The sequence below is a fragment of the Serinus canaria genome, chromosome 2, assembly GCF_022539315.1.
Source record: "Serinus canaria isolate serCan28SL12 chromosome 2, serCan2020, whole genome shotgun sequence".
Taxonomy (NCBI): Eukaryota; Metazoa; Chordata; class Aves; order Passeriformes; family Fringillidae; genus Serinus; species Serinus canaria.
In genome coordinates, this window is record NC_066315.1 from 19,880,006 (window position 1) to 19,897,588 (window position 17,583).

The following is a 17,583-nucleotide window of genomic DNA, read 5'->3' on the forward strand; positions in this document are numbered from 1 at the left end:
GGCTGGAGATAAATGAAAGTGACAAGGCTACACTGCTGCAATACCTCTTCACCACAGAGTACTCACAAACGAAAACCCCATCCAACTTCACAGAACAACTCAATTTTATTTTCATGAAAAATATTTTGAGCAGCTGTGCCCAAGTCCTCTTCACCTTACTGACTGCAGTGTGTTTAAAGAGCTGGAAAGAATCCCTGCTTTGGGGATCCTGAACCTCTTTGCCACCTAGACAAAAAGTAAGAAAACATAAACAAATAAAAAGCCATGTGCCAACCAATTTACAGTAGTACAACATAAATGTGCACCGGACACCATAATTTCTTGAACTTAAGGTGATTATCATTGCTCTTTGTGAACAGCATACTAAATACAGAATACTCTTAAAGTGCAAAACTACTGCAAGATATTTACTACATTCAAATTAGCAAACATAATGCAGTATTTGGCAATGCAAAGACACACACAGTATTTATTCTAAGGCAACCCTAAAAAAATATTATGATCAAATAACTTTTAATTTAACAGGCTTTGAAGTTATTAAAAAAAGGCCCCCCAAAATTCCATACCAAGGCATTTTCCCCCCCAAAATAATAATAGTAAAAGAAATTCACAGCAATAGTGCTGTGAACAAACCAATATTATCAATTGAAAACTGTTGCAGAAAATGAAGTTGTTAGGTGATAAAATCATAGCATTTTTTAGGAATACTTTATTCTAAAGTATTCTTTACTTTGAGTAAAGATACTCAAAGGTCTTGAGTGCTAAGAAATTAAAAGAAAACATCCATTATTCTGATATTTGAATGTCTACAACCAGACCATTTCCTCTTAATCAAAGTTATATGTATTCCCTCAGGTAAGACTGGATTTAGTAATCAAACTATAGATTTACAAATGCTTTTAGCTAGACAGCATTAAATATAAAATCATACCTTAAAAAAAAAGTAACCAAAGGGCAATACAACCAGCTAGTGCTCTTTTAAAGTATTCAGGATTACATTCTGAATGATATAATTTCAGTTTGCAATTTAAATTTATTTTCAGGTTTATTTTTAAGTCACCAAACAAGAAACATCATTCATACTACCATTTTATTTTTTTCCTTTATAATTTGCTTCCCTAAGAGCAAAACAAATCTTATTTTCACACATTAAAACAGCTGAACATCACAGCAAGCAACTTTAATATCGATTTTAATCTTGCCTTGCATTTATCTTTTTTCTCCATACACTACTTTTTGCTGACTTAAATTATTTTGACTTTACACTCAATGTAGTCCTAAATGTGACTTTTTCTTACTGGCAATAATACACAACTTCATTCAACCAATCACTGTTTCCACATGTATTCAAAGTCTTTCCAACATTTATAACAACATATTTGCTGATACTTTTAAAATTGCATTAAGTTATATTTAAATAAAATGGAAGCAAATTGAAATTTACAAAGCTTAAAATTTTATTAAAGAAAACTCAGTGTGCTTAAATTTTCAAAACAAGATTAAACAAAAACATTTTGTCATCAAAGGCCTACAGTCAGTTTGCAAAACAGTTCAGGTAACCAAACTCCATGTGGCTTTTAGGCATGCAGAAGTGCAGAATGGTGCTTCTGGAAAACCTCCAAGCATTTAGATAGGCTGGGTACCTGACTGCTGCTGGGACTTTGCTAGGAACTGGGTGTCCACTATCAGTTTTGATTTGTCTTTTTTTTTTTTTTAAATCCTCATGTGGAGTTTTTGGGGGGACAGGTGGTTAGGTTTATTTGATGCTTAATGTTCTCAATTAACTCCATATCTTTAGATTATCTTTAGATTTAACTTAATTCTCTTCAAATTGAATTAACAGTTACTGGGTCCACTCTTTCACCACCTGTTTTTCAAATTTCAGGTGAAGTAACCTAACTCAAACACTGTCAAAAGTTCTCTGCTTGTGCAAATAAGACCAAAAACAAAAATTAAGGCAAAATAAGTTCTCTGTAACAGAATCTGAAAACATGTATGATAGTAGATAAATAAATGTCGAGATTAGCTTCACTCTGAAGTCTACAGATACAGCACCATGGTTTTTTTTTGTTTATAGATCTGGCTTCCCTTTTGATTTTGTATTCATTTAGAAAACAGCACCCCCACTAAAAGGTGAGGAAGGAACATGTATCCAGAATTTAAAATTTTAACAGACTATAGAAAGTCTACACATAACACTGGCTGCTGTGATTCCAAATTTAATTACCCATTTATCTTTGAAAAGGTATTCAAGTTCTAAATGACTACACCAGCACATAGTAATAATATTTTTATGCACTGTACACAGATGTACCTTCAAGTAGAAGAATATAAGAGTGTCCTAGAACAACATACCAGAAAAACTGAGACTGAAAGAGATTTTTTTTAAGGCAGAAGTTCCACTGTATATCAGATTGAAAGCCACCACCATTTTAACTATAACTAGTTCATTAAGCACTTAAAAATTTGCATTCATAACTATTAATTCTTGTGCTGACTAGAACTCTACTAATATTCCGGGAAGTCCAGCTGGAGATATGGTTATCCTTTGAGGTTAAAGCTATGGCAGAGTAAAGTTAACCTAAACACTACTTTCAATTATTAAATAAAATGTGCTCATTTATGTTAGTAAGTTATACAACTATTTAGAAAGAGGAAATATGAAATATTGACAATGACAAAAGAGATTTTAAAAAGCTATCATTGAAAATGTTAGAATTCACATTCAGAGGAATTTCAATGCTTAAAAACAGATTCACATATGTTCATCCAGTTGAAGATTAGTGTATTAAAAAAAGTTAAGAAAATACTTTTGTGTTTCAGTTCAACTGCGCTTGATTCAAGTACAGCTTAGAGGTTGGCTGATATAAATTAAACATTGGTCACTGCCTTAGCAGCCAGAAGTACAGAAAAATGTACATGTTCACAGGATAAATAGAAGTCTCTTCTTTTGGAGGAATACCCAAAAAAAAAAAAAAAAGGCAAAAAAAAAGCAAAAAAGCTATCTCACTCCAATACGGGAAGTCATCCACTCCAAGCCTTGGCATAATCTGAAAGATAAGAGATGTTATACTTGGTACAAGTTCTATTCCAGCATCTTGGAGGTATTTTCTACTTGCTTTTATGTGTAAAAACAGCTACTTAAAATAAATTAAATCAACTGGAAATGGGACTGAAAGCTGAAGAGAGTAAACTGTTTGAAACTAAGTCTGCTTAGGCTTTAGACGCATGAAAATGGTCAAGCATTCTGTATTATTGAAGCTTGGCAGCACTTCAAATTTTTTTTCCTTGTAAACCTAAAAGACACTATCCTTAAATGCTTACTCGCAAGTACACGAAAAGAAAAAAGTTTTTCTTGCTCCACAGAAAGCTAGACCTTTACATACTAATATTAAAATATCAAGAGCAGGTTATCCAGACTGAATTGTTTCATGAAAAGACAGTATATCAAAATCACATTAAAAAATTAAAAGTGTGTTTATATTGAATACTAAGACGGCATGGAATCTAATCTGCTTCCTAACTCAATTTGCATCTCTATTTAAAAGTCTTCCATTTTAGAAGATAGACTTTCCTTTGATTTTCTAGGGATCAAGTTACTTAATTTATACCCCTTTGAGCTTTACCTTTGTCCAGTAAATCAGTATTTAGCTATCCAAGAATGTTAGCTTCACTCACATCAGGCTGATCCCCCCCAGATTCTTGTCAGATCTTCCCAAGGAAGACTCAGCTCGGCTATCTAACTCTGGGAATGTTTTTTCTAAGTTTATCTCACTACTGTCATAGTTCAAAGTATTCTAAATATTCATCACTTTTTGTTTTACAATACAAAAGAAGCAGCCTAGGACGGCCACTGTTTCTAAACTAAACCTCATATTTATTAATTATTATTTTTCTTCAAATGTCAACTTGGTTGAAGATCTTAGATAGTCCATAAACTGTGTACTCAAAAGTGACTTTAGCAAAACTGGTAGAAGGTAAGTAGAGTTAACTCTTAGAATAAAATATTACAACCACCACATAAAAAAACCCCCACTTCTTTCTCACTAACACATTCCACCCTAGGGAAGTTAATGCCACTGTTCAATCTAAAAGACATCTCCATGACATTAGACAACACTTCATGCTAGAAAAAGAGGTAGAGGCTCTCCCTTCATAAATACTCAGTTGGATTCATTTGTGACTTCTGACGTCACAAGACCAAGGTATTGTAAAGGTTGTACAACACAGCTAAAAAACCCCCTAAATATCACACATTGCAAGACTGCTTTAAAAACCAAGATGAAAAATCAGTATACTTCACACCATACAAGCAAGACATTATCCAACTTGTTAGAAGGTATCCAAATTTTTTTTTTTTTATATTTACAGACTAAGGATCTAAGGCTAGCCCAGCATTCCATTTTAGTAATTGTTAGCATAAGCTATGCAAATTATAAAATTAGCTACATCAGCCAGATATAAACAAAGTTTAATATTGGTAAAAAATTTGTTTTATGAAAGATCTATGTAACTTTTCATCAAAAACTATGTTTCAAGACTAATCAAAAAACCCCAAAACACCTCAACCTCCCAGCTTAGAAGCTTTCTGTAGTTAATATATAAAGGAAGAGAACAGTAGCTTAATTCTTCAAATACAAAAAGACACATAAGAGTAAGAGTGTAGCACAGAGAGTGTAGACAGCTATGTCAACAGCTGCATACATAGGTGTTTGGTTTTTGGTTTGGGCTTTTTAACAACAAAAGGAAGACATTCATAAGAATTTGGAGTTTGAGCTATGAAAAAACCCAGAAGGTTCAATTACGAAAAATTCAAAATGTCCCTCTGACAGCAAAGTTCAGAAAATATGAACTTTCAGAAAAGCCACTTTGGTGTCAGCAGGCTTCTAAAGAGTATTCTCATTTACCAGGAATTGCCATAGTAAGCAGCAAGCACTTACCCCTCTCCTGTCAAAGCACAGCAGGACTGAATGTGCCACGGGTGATCCTTTATGGAGCTGAGGGTGAGGTACGCCGATATCTCGGCAGCCGTCATGCAGCCTTTCATGTCCTGCTTGTTTGCAAAGATGAGAACCGCAGCCTTCCGTAAATCCTGCAAATGATTCAGAGTACTCAGACAGTTAGTACACACAGCTAAAAGGCTATTGTGCTAGCTTCATTTGTTAAAAGAACTGTATCCAAGCTAATCTACAATTACACTGGAGCATGGAGTTTTAACTGTCTTTCTATACTCAGTATTTGTTACAGTAAGACTGAAAAACTAATTTATTCTGAAGTGCTCACCACCACAGAGAATCAAATTGTTTGCTGTTGACCACATGTTCATACATAACTAATGAAAATCTTGTCAAAATACATTTTATAATGCTCCAAACCACTCAGCCAGCGGAATTACTTCTGGTTAAACACTGCAAGTCCTACAATAAATATTATTCAAATAGAAAAGCCTGCTAGATATCAATCCCTTGAAATTCCTTCCACCGCATTAAAGAAGTTCTGCATTGATTAAAGCAGTTATAATTTAAGAAAGCTTTCTGAATTCCTAAAAGTTAAACCATAGTGTTCCAAAAAGAGAGTTTTAATAATGCTGCATCAGCTTTAATAACTAATTAAAATTGTTTTGTTTCAGCATGGAATTTAGCATTCAAAACAGACAAGAACTAAGAATGAATGGCTTTAAAAGAGCAGAAGGGTAAACAAATCTAATACTCAGGAAGCTGACAGTTGCAACTAAAAGTGTTCAATACATTTGAATGCATGTTAAATTTTGAGAGTATTTTTCCACCAAGGAAAAAAAACCTGAAAACAACAAAGCTTTATGATCTACAGCTGAAAATTCAACCCTACAAGTAGCCCAGTCTAGGCCTACCAACTGATTTCAAGAGATGGTAGATCACAATTTCTTAAGAGTTTGAAATTGGAAACCAAAAAACTACACGGGAAAACTTCAGCACAAGATGTAATTTTCCCACCTTTTTTGGTAGTAGAATTTATTCCTTACTATTAGACCCAAACTACAATTAATAGTAAACTGCAAAGCAAAAACTCACTTATGTGAAACACAAGTCTCTCAGAGAAATTAACAGGGTTACTTGCACTGTACTAAATCCTTTCCTTTCAAAATTGAAGAACATTTAGATTTAAAACAACCTCAATTCAGCTTCAGAGTGATCACAAAAGGTTGTAACATATATTACCTAAGCAAACATACAAGTTAATTTAGGAGGTTTGAGTGAGCTGACTCAACGCTGAACAGTCCCCAGGACAACTTATAATAAAAATACAAACAAATAATTCTGAAAGAAAATGAACTGAAATTAATTTTCCCATAGTATGATATATACTGCTTAATTTTAAGGAACAGGATTAAAACAAACAAAAAAAAGTAGGCAATTCCATTTCTCTAAAATAAAAACTAAAAAAAATAATGTTTATTGAAATTTTAGCCATTTAACTGAACTAGTCAGTAGTAAAGGACAACAATACCCAGTTACATTAATAAGCATAACATATTTTTCCAGTTCAACATTTGCAAAGTAGACTGATTTGTTTACAATCAAGCAAGTCCTATTAAAAGAGTGCTTCATAATAATTTTTCTCCTTATTTATAACTTACATGGTTTTAAAAAGTCATCAACATGGATGCACACTTATTCTCAATTTTTTTTTTCTGATGGCATTATTTTTGCCAGCATAGGAAACATGAAATGTTATTTAACTGTTCTCAACAAAACTATTATCCCATCTCCCCACCATACCTCATGAGCCAGCATTCTATAAAGTTCTTCTTTTGTAATAGAAAGTCGCTCTCTATCAATGCTGTCAACAACCAGAATGATGAACTAGGGAAAAACACCAATAGCATAATATGTAAATACAAACTACAAATTACAGAAAGCACAATTTCAAGAGATCACTACCACTAGTTTTCCTACAGGAGACAAACTCTTTCAGAGGACACTAGAAAAGAGAAAGTGACAAAAGAGAGAAAAGAGAGTAGCAAAAAAGGAGGATTCGAAATCACTGCTATAATTCTCCAACATATTCTCCAAATCCCTTTGCCTTATAAAATTAAAGGGATTCATTAGCCACTGAAAATGACCACAAAGTATGAAAACCTGAGTCAATTTAATGCTGCTGTGACTTTGAGATGCCTAGTAGATGAGGTGGAACAGTAATAGAATTAGTCATATGAGGGAGGCTAGGATTAGAATAGTAAAGGGATCTCTTTTCTTCCTCAACTGTTTCCAGCAGACAAAGCATCTAAGTAAAGGGAAAGTTCTTCTTTCCAAGTACTACAAGGCACTGGATTTCAAACACTTGCTAGACAGAATATGAAGAACATCCCAAAAGCATCGGAAAAATAATATATGCATCTCTCCAAATTCCAAAATCAAAGATACTTAAAGGATAAATGCCAAGAAGTTATGGCCCTATACCAGATAATGCTGGTAGAAATCTCTTTATCTTCATGTGTTTCTTATATGCAGCTGCAGTTTTCCAGATAAAATAAAAAATTAGTCTAAAATACTAGAGATGAAAGTTGAGATGTCATTATCAGGCTTACAGTAGATCTAGGACAGATCACTGATCTCACCTCTTTTCAAGAGCACAGAAAAACATACAGAAAAAGGAAGAGATAATAAACCTAATTTTACAAGAGGATGAAATACTTATATAATGAGTAATATCTACAAGAGGTCTCTGCTTTTAGTAGAAATGGTAAGAAATGAAGTCTAGAATATTTTACATCAGTGTAGATGTCTCAAGAAGAGCCCTCAGTGATTACATGGGCCTTTTTGTATTGACAACCTCTTGGCCTAAAAAAGACAGTCATAAAAAACAAACCCCACAAGTCAACTGCTGCAGAATTCTTCTCCAACCATTCCAGCTACAGCAGCTCTGCCAGTACCTCAAGAGTAGTGCACAGCAAGACTTTCCTTCCTCCTCTGGATAAAAGCTATGAGCTGATGAGCTGTTTAAATACTGCTGCCTAGGCTTAGAGAAAGTTTCATTCCTTTATTCCTTATTCCTTCATTCCTCATTTCCTCCTAATTATCATTATTTCAAAACCATTTCAGATTGGATGTACAGAAGTCCAGTTGACCACTGCAAATCATCACAAAATTTGCAAGTTACATTTCAAAATTTTCTTTTTAATCTACTTTAAAAAAGTAAGCAAAAAGTCTGATTTAAAATGCATTTCATTATCATTTGATTGCCTAGGAAAAATCCAACTTCACAGCTTACAGCATAGATCAAACAACACTACAGTAAAGTACACAGAAAAAATGCTTCAAATATTATCAGAAAAATGGCTGCATACCAGAGATACCTCACACTTTTTGATTTTATTCTCCCTCATTAGAATGTAAAAACAATACAGTCAATCTGCAACAATTCTGCAATCTCTACAGAAGTCTACAAATATTCCTAATAAATAAATATAATTTCAAACAAACTTATTCAATTTGCAGATTTCAAAGCATCTTCCATACCTCTGTGTTTGAATAGTAGGTATTCCACGATGACCGTAATGATTCTTGTCCTCCAATATCCCACATTAAGAAATGAGTGTTTTTCACCACTATTTCTTCTACATTGCTTCCTATGGTTGGAGAAGTATGAACCACTTCATTCATTAAGCTAAAGGAAACAATATCACACCATAAAGACCAATCAGCAAAATCCACAAGGCTTGTTAGAGTTCAGCTATCACAATTTTTTTGTAGAAATGTAATATGTGTAAAAAATGTTAAAAAATATTAAAAATTATTTAAAAATCGGGCATATTTTTAAAAAGCTATAAATTTAAACTTTAGAAAGCAGTGACTGTAGTCATGTTTAAAGAAATCAGCACGGAAAAATAAGCACATAAAAGGCATAACAAATGGTTAAGTGTAATAGGAGGACTGTCTTTCTAAAGGGCATTAACAGACACTTACAATGCAACTGTTTTAAAGTAGGAGCTGCTATTCTAAAGATGCCAAATACAAAACCACTAAACTGTGAAAAATATAAATTGGAATATAATTTTATCAAAGCACTCTACTTAGTCACTAGATATTAAATCTCAAAGGACTGTTTGGTTACATAGCTGAAAATTTCTCAGTTCCACCTTTAACCTTGTTCAAAATGCTCACAAATAGAAAGTCTTTTTGGAAAGCACACTATACTGCTTTAATATCCAAATATAAGGATATTAATTTATCCATACTCTCCTACTTTTTCACAATTACAATAGTAATTATGGTCCTGACAACACTCTTGAATTTATTATGGATATTCTTGTAATGCTGCTAAGATTTGTGTGCAATGATGCTATTGAAAATGAGTAACATAAGACCTGGGAAAGCTGAAATACTATTTTTAGGAATTCTCTATCAAAAATTTTAGACACTGGCATTGAGAAACATTTGGAAACATTTTTGGATTTTTGCAGGGTGGCTTTATAAATATAAAAATCGTGTTCTTTTCTGCAGTTTCTGGAAACAGGATTATTTCTATGCATACAAATTCAGACAGGCTTTCATGGGAAAAAAAAATTGCAGTTTACTTTGGGCTTGGATGTACAAATTTGTTGTTCAATTTATAGTTCAGTTTTAAAGCACAGCAGTTCCTTCACTTATCCTTTAAACATTTACTCTGTTTAGAACAACTCATACCATTAATGTGCAAAGTCTGATCTAGAACCCCAGAGATTACACCAGATTACAAAGCTGAATTTTCAAAGATTAAACTGTGATAAGTAAAAAAATGCAAACAGAAAAACAACTAGTTCATATACTTACAACTGGTAAAGAATAGTAGTCTTTCCAGCATTATCAAGTCCCACTATGATTACTTTATGCTCTGCATATTAAAAGAAAAAAAGAAGAAGACGACAAAAATAAATTAGTGGAAACAGCAATAATTATAATTCTGGTTAATCACCCCCCCACTCTCCCTTACTGAAGAAAGCAACTGCTTGTTTCTTTTATATCAATACTTTACATAGATTAGTGGTGACTTCAGGACAGGAAAAAAAAGTCAAACAAAGCCTAATCTTCTCTTGAGACTCAAGTCTCAGGAAAAGTCAGCACTGGAAATCTAACGAAGGTATGGTTACTAATGATTACTTATTCTACAACATCTAGTTTTAGAAAGAAAAGTACAATGAAAAAAAATATAATCCATAGCAGTGTATCATACTAAGAACACCAACAATATCCAAAGACTGCAAAAGATATTACCCAAACATTCAAGGATCAATAACAACCATTTATTAAGGCACCACCATTATTCGCAGAGTAAAATATAAGAAGAAACTGTATTTTGAATAGGCCACAGATTCTAATTTTGCAACTTTTGAACTGAAAAGTCACAGAATGATAGAATGGTCAAGGCTGGAAGACACTTCTGAAGGGCATCTGGTCGAACCTCATTGCTGAACCAGGCCCATGGAGTCAGTGGCCTAGGACCATGTCCAGATGGGTTTTTAATATACCCAAGATGGAAACTCCACAGCCTCTCTGGACAGCCTGGGTTATTGCTCAGTCAGCCTCACAATGAAAAAGTGTTTCCTGATGTTCAGAGGAAACTTCAGCCTTTCAGTTTGTGCCCAGTCCTGTGACTGGGCCCTAAGCCAAGTCTGGCTCTCCCTCTTTGCACCTCTTTTTCTCATATGCAAGACATTCCAGTCCCTCATCCCCCTTGCAGCCCATCACTGGACTCTCCCCAGTATGTCCATGACTCTCTTGTACTGAGGAGCCCAGAACTGGACATGGTACTCCAGGTGAGGCCAAAGTTCAACATACAAAATAGTGATCTCAAAATTGCTGCAATACTGTTTGTTTCCAGGCACAGGGGAAACAAAACAGAAATCAACCAAACAAAATCAGTAAGAAAGTCCTCCAGAATTTATATGCTTCTCTGTAAATAATCCCTCTTAGAATTTCAAATCCAGTATCACAGCCACTTAGAATAAGTGGTTCTTTTGCTACATGTGTGAAGCTACAGCATACTGATCCAATTACTGACAAAAATAAGCAAACTACTTGAGAGTGAAAAATTTGCAAATGGATACATAAAAACTCTGTGAACTAGCTCACTTTTAAACAGATAATATTTACAATTCTAGGGCACTTATTTCAAAGCAAAACATGATTCACAGTTTAAAGATTTCTTACAAAATACCACACTTGATTTACAGGATCAAACAAGTTAGTAGATCAGAAGATCTATTTTAAGTATCAAATTGATGTTTTTTCTCCCAAAAGTAGGTGGTTTAAGGAAAAATCAAAGCATTTTGGTTAAAAAGTAACCTAGGTCTTTTTATACTGAATATTACTGTAATAAAATATTTTCTTGTTCGGAACTTTTGTAAGTTTTGCTGTGCAATAGGATCATAACAGATGGCAAAAAGTATTTCCCTGTGCCAGTTCCCCTACTACTGCATCCTGTAAACACATGCTAAGAAAAGAACATTTCCTGACTGTAAATGCAGGAGTACATTTAGCCCCACTAACAGCAGCATCGGTAATTAATAACCTTTCCCAATACATAAATAGTATGAAATCCTCTCTACTTTCAAGGCTAATAAATCATGCCTAGTAGCGTGACTGTCCATCTCATCTTCAAATATAGTTAAATTTAAAAAGCTTTCAAAGGTCCAAACACAGAAATACCCTCCCATTTTTTCCAAACCAAACATGTTATCAACTATTGCCAGGAAGATTATTCTACTTTTGCAGCATTCTGTCTAAATTATTTTCAAGAAAGAAAATAAATTCCAGTCAGGCATTCCACTGCTGTCTCATCAGAACACATCATCTTGGGCATGAATGACTGGAGTGTTGGATGATACAACATCACACTAAGTAATGAAGAAAAAAACTCCATTGAGATGGCTGCTTTTGAAAGCCATTGAAGTGTGAATGGGCCAACACTAAAAAAAAAAAGGGACAGCTTATCTGTGTTACTTCATAGTCAGATGGTGTTTCATACAGTGATTGAATAAGCACAAACAGTCCCACAAGTGTTAATTAATAGTGATCTTGGCATGAAAGGAGTAAGATGAAATCATGGGTATTTCATACAAGTAGCAGATTCCAGATCTATAGTAATGGAAACTCTTCACTTACAAACATATTCAAAAGTTGAATTGCTGTCTAGTCTGATGAAAACAAAAAAATCACACATAGATGTGCATTAGAGGAAAAACATGTGAGTTTAAAAACTACCAAACTAAGACAGAACAGAATTTTAGCATGACAGCTACTTGTTTACAAGAGTAACTAGAAGATAGATGCCACATTTAGGGGGAAGGACAGTTACTGGGTAAATCATAGGCAATGATTTATTTGTGTTCTGTACTTACAGACTAACCCAAGTTTCTCCCTTTCACTGGCTGGTATTCAAACTCAGTTTAGGTTGTATTCATGAATTTCTTCCCAGTCCACCATGTTCTTGGCAAAGGAAGAAGAAAATCCATAACAAAGTTGAGAGAGCAGAAGGGTCTTTATTAATCACAAAGGAAGAGGGAGGGAAGATGGGGAAAGCAGAAGTAGGCATATGCAGGGGAAAAAAAGAAAAGACAGTATTAGACCACTCCTTAAAAGAATCCAAGGACTTCTTGGTTTCATCAACTATTTCTAGCATACTGTTTAAAAAACCTGATATGTAATACAGGTAAAAAAATCTGTGGCAGTTTAGTATTACAAAAACACAGGACAGTGAAGATTATCTTCTGGCAGATGTTCAAAGAAAGACATAATATGCTCTTTTCTTCCTTACTCATCTATGTGATAAAAGGGCCCAAAGCTGAATATTCAATTCTCCCAACATGCCTTTTTCTCTACTTTGCAAAAGATAAAAATAAAAATGAAAAAATTCTAAATACTTAAATGATGAGACTTCTAACATACTTGGAAGAAATGACTACTGAATAAGTATCGATAGCTTTCAAGCTGTGAAACAAAATGCGTATCTGGTTCCAAAGAGCAACAACCTTGGAGGCCTCAGAGCTGAAGACAGAATGCAGATAGAAGTTTGCTAGAAAGAAGGCAGGAGGAATAGCATAATTCTGGAGGTCAAAGAAGTTTCAATACAAAGTTTCATTCTGCACACTAACAGCTAATTTAGAGTCTTAAGCACAAAAGAACTGCTAAAATACATTTTGTATTTTTTTACATCCCCAGATTTGATTACAAGGAGGTACAGAAGCTGTCAATAACTTTTAGTAGTCAGAGGAACCAAAAACCATTTGGTTTTTCAGATAATGGTCTCTCCTAAACTGACTGGGAACTGCCAGTAAGGATAGGTGAAATAAACTGTGGAGTTACAGAAGTTCAATCATCTTGAATTAGAGCTTACCATTACTTTTCTTAAAGCAACTTTTTAATAAACTGTAGCAATTATTCAGAGCAACCTGTAAGATGCTGAATAATTACCGTTCCAAAACTAAGTAAACCCCAGATTTGTGAGCTTCTCAAAGAACTCTATATTCCACATAAAAAAAAAAAGGTATTGATAACAGTCATTTATCTTTATCAGGGTTGCTGACATTCCCTTCTATTTTTAACCCACAGTTTAATTAAGAGTTATCTTGGTAATATTGATGAAATGGTAAGTCAAGCAAGTTTTACTCAGACATGCATTAACACAGGCACTAACTTAATGGCTCCACCATCTATCCACACTACTACATGTTGCTTAGAAGAATGTGCCACTTGAATCATAGCTTCAGCATTTTTGGAGCTTCAGCAGGTCATTTCTGGAGTCTGATTTTTTTAAAACTTCTGAAAATAAGTTACCAAAAAGTAAATTTAACTGAACTTATGCAATTTAGCAACTAGACTTTAAATGGCTGCAGAGAATGATATTTTAAATAAAACAATACTTGAGTAATGTTTCTCAATTAAAAAAAAAAAAGGGAAAATTATCATGAAGACATTAGAAGGTCACCTAGAAAAATGACAAAAGTCTATTTTAAAGCCAACTGTTTATTTTATGAGTATCTCCAGTTCACATCATACAATTACTACTTGATTATGAGACAATATATATTGAGAGCTGAAAGACTTAGACACACCTCATCCCCCTGCTCTACTTGACGGAACACAGATGGAACTTTTAAATCTTTGCTTAGTTTCACCTCTCCTTTTGCCAAGGGCTGCAGGTTATCACACAACTCGCACCAGCCATAAGAACTGATACCATGATCCTCACACAGCAGACCCTGTTTGCATATTTGGAATACTCCCTCTGTACAGCCAAAATCAGTGTGTAAGTTACTGTGCTAGTCTGCTCAACAAAGCGATTTCACAGCACAGCCTGTGAATTCTCCAAGGAACTATCAAGATTTGATGTAACTAGAAGAGGAACCAAAATAAACTCAGAAATTACTATGCTTTATTATTAGTAAGGATATTATTTAGAGAAGACGGTTGTATTGTTGGAGAATAATTTCCCATTAGATCAAAAACTTATGTTTGAAGCAAATTTTCTAGAATGAAATTTCAGTTTTGGCCATGAAAAGAAATTCACTTTCTTTTCTGTGGTTACACAAGAAGAGAGATTAAAAAAAAAAAAAAAAAAACAAAAAAAGAACCCAACCCAAAACAAAGCAAAAATGAAACAAAAGACAAATCCAGCACTAAACCAGGATCAGGACACACCCTAAAGTCTCTTATTGGGATAAATGCCAAAGAGTAAATATTTCATTATATTATCTCATCTATTTAACTGTGAGACTAATATTTCATTAACCATTTAAATACATGAACATATTAGGTTTGCAATGTGAGGTATTGACAATGGAGAGGACTACACAGTGTTTTCTGAGAAACTCCTACAAACTTCTCCAATGTGTATTCAGCCAATGCCAGCCAAGGCCACCAGCAACAAGTGCAATGCGTCTGGGATAACATATTGAACATGAGAAAAAGTTATTGCACAGGAGAAATTAAGGACAGAGTAGTGAGACTATGTAAGAGAAACTCTGCTGACTCCAAGGTTGGTGCAGAAGGAGGGGGAGGAGGTGCTGCAGGTGCCAGGGATCCGCCTGCAGCCCATGGTGATGCAGCTGTGCCCCTGCAGCCAGAGGTCCATGGGGGAGCACAGATCCACCTGCAGCCCAGAGAGGACCCCACGCTAGAGCACGTAGATCCAAATGCAACTGTGACCCCACTGGACACTCCTGTTGGAGCAGGCTCCTGGCAACAACCTGTGGAGCTGTGGAGAGAAGGCCCATCTGGAACAGGTTTCCTGGCAGGTTTGTGACCTTGTGGGGGATCCATGCTGGAATGGGCTGTCCCTGAAGGACTGCACCTCGTGAAATGGACTCATGTTGGAACAGTCAGTTAAGAATTGAATGAAGAACTCCTTGGGAAGAACACACATTGGAGAAGCCCATGGAGAACTGTCTTCCACGGGAGAGATCCCACAATGGAACAGGGGATGCAGTCCTCTCCATAAGGAACAGAGTGGCAGAGACAATACATGATGAATGGACCACAGCCCCCATTCCCTGTTCCCTTCTGCAGGGAGGGGGTAGAGAACCAAAAATAAAGCTAATCTTGGGAAAAAAAGAGGGAGGAGCAGGTGTTCAGAAGATCTGGTTTTATTTCTCATTAACCTGTTCTGGTTTGATCAGTAATGAATCCTATTTATTTCACAAATTGAGTCTGTTTTGCCCATGATGGGAACTGGCGAGTGATCTCTCCCTTTCCTTCCTAAGCCTTTTGCTGTATTTTCTCTCCCCCTGTCCAGCTGAGGAGGGGAGTCATAGATCTGCTTTGGTGGGCATCTGGCATCCAGCCAGAGTCACTCACAATGAAGAATAACTTTTCTTCCAGGAAATAATATACAATAACCAAGACAATGTTTTCCTGAAGATAAATACTGACATCATAACCTACTATAGAGGCAAATACTAAATGCCACCAGCTATCTGCTGATCACTTCCCTGCTTACAGATCTCTTCGGAGTCTTTGGAGTACTTCATGGAAGAAAAGGAGTTGCAGATTGCACTACTTGATAAAAACAAAAAAAAGGTACTTAATATTTCTCTGGAGGATAGGGGAAACATTGGGTCTTGCCAAATAGGTTTGACAGTTCGGAAAAACAAGATATTAGCAACAAATTCAGAAGACTGTTAGAAGACTTCAGGAATGATGTGGATAGGATGGTATATGCATGAGAAAAAGAAATGATCTGGGATGATCCCAAATGATCATTTATGAATCAAATGATCCCAATCCCATTCCATGAAAGACAGTTTGACACATAGATGTTAATGCGCACACACACTGAGGCTTTGGTATGTACAGAATTAGATTGGGTTATGTGCAATCACAGGCAGAAAACTATTAAAGTACACCAGGTGTATCTGCCTCCAAAAACTTGCAACAGAGCATTGCACAAAAAAGGCTTATCTGCATTTTCAATAACTTTAAAGTGGAAATGAGGAACACATTTGGAAACCTGCTGAGAACAATTAATGAATTTAATGTTCATATTGTTTTTCCTCGAGGCCCTGAGCTTGGAGCAGGCAAAATGACGTTACTGGTAACTATTTAATTTTCTAATCAAAGCTGGCTAGTAAACCAAAAGCATTAAAACAAATAAATTAACAGATAAACCATAATTTTCTACTTTTATGATAACCATCTGAGGTGAAGGTGGTGGCAGACCCAAATTCTGAGCTCTGGATTAGAACACGAGCTATGATTGCAGGGCTGGATGAACTGGGCAAGCGATGGAAAGCGATACTTATCCCCTTATGACCTTTTTATTTTTGGCTGGAGAACTGATTTTCTTGGGTCACTAAGTGTATTTAACTAACACCTTTGCCAGAACACAAACAGATCTTTACCTCGAAGGCCGCTACATGTTTGGCGTCCTTCTTTCCCTTTTAATTAAAGACTAAATCAACACGATTTTAATAACAGACCCCGACTTAAAAAGGAGGATCGGCGAAGCCAAGAGGGACCGTCATCGTCCAGCACAGCAGTCCCGGCCGCCGTGGATGCCGGGCGCGCACCGCCCGAAGGGCTCCTGGGGCAGACGCCGCGTTTAACGCGGCCAGGGAGGAGGGGACAGGAGGGACCACCTCGAGAACTCAAACAAAGCGACCCGGAGCATGAGGCGCCGCGGGACCAGCGCTCACGGCGCTGCACAAAGCAAAGCCCAACTTTTGGCCGGGCGGGCCTTCAGGGGAAGCCCGGCGAACGGAGCCGGCTCCGAGTCCCCACGGCTGCCCGCGGCCCCCGCAGCCCCGCGGGCTCCGCTCGCCGCCCGCCCCGCCGCCGGCCCGGGCCCGCGCGCCCACCTTGGCTACCGAAGAGGCTCCACAGCTTGGCGAAGATTAGGCCCATGCCTGGCCTCGGCTTCCCGCTGAGCGCCCGGGGCACCCCGAGCTCCCCCAGGCAGCAGCGGCAGCAGCAGCGACTCCCCCAACTCCCTCGCGGAGGCTCCGCAGCGGCCCCGGCAGCGCCGAGCGAGCGGGCGGGCGGGCACGCGGCGCGGCCCCGCCCCGCCCCGCCAACGGCCGCACGGCCCCGCCCCCGCCGGCGCGGCCCGCGCGCGTCACTGCGGCGTCAT

At 36.6% G+C, this 17,583-nt stretch overlaps 1 protein-coding gene across 1 annotated transcript; it reads right to left on the reverse strand.

Annotated features, from left to right (window-relative positions):
- Positions 1 to 1,433: 1,433 nt before the first annotated feature.
- Positions 1,434 to 17,488, reverse strand: ARL5B (ADP ribosylation factor like GTPase 5B). The gene is made up of 6 exons (XM_030236673.2): positions 17,312 to 17,488; positions 9,792 to 9,852; positions 8,499 to 8,646; positions 6,759 to 6,842; positions 4,941 to 5,092; positions 1,434 to 3,050 (listed from the first exon to the last, which is right to left on the reverse strand). Exons 1-6 carry the CDS (start codon positions 17,355 to 17,357, stop codon positions 3,002 to 3,004), a joined length of 540 nt encoding a protein of 179 aa, XP_030092533.2. The 5' UTR covers positions 17,358 to 17,488; the 3' UTR covers positions 1,434 to 3,001.
- Positions 17,489 to 17,583: the final 95 nt, after the last annotated feature.

What these genes read in the sequence shown, in the direction of transcription:
- ARL5B (XM_030236673.2), bottom strand. Translation starts at nt 17,357, where the DNA reads ATGGGCCTAATCTTCGCCAAGCTGTGGAGCCTCTTCGGTAGCCAAG. An exon ending in GAGCCTCTTCGGTAGCCAAG is followed by an intron (nt 9,853 to 17,311) that starts GTGGGCGCGCGG and finishes TTTAATATGCAG; the next exon opens with AGCATAAAGTAATCATAGTG. An exon ending in CCTACTATTCAAACACAGAG is followed by an intron (nt 6,843 to 8,498) that starts GTATGGAAGATG and finishes GTTTTTCCCTAG; the next exon opens with TTCATCATTCTGGTTGTTGA.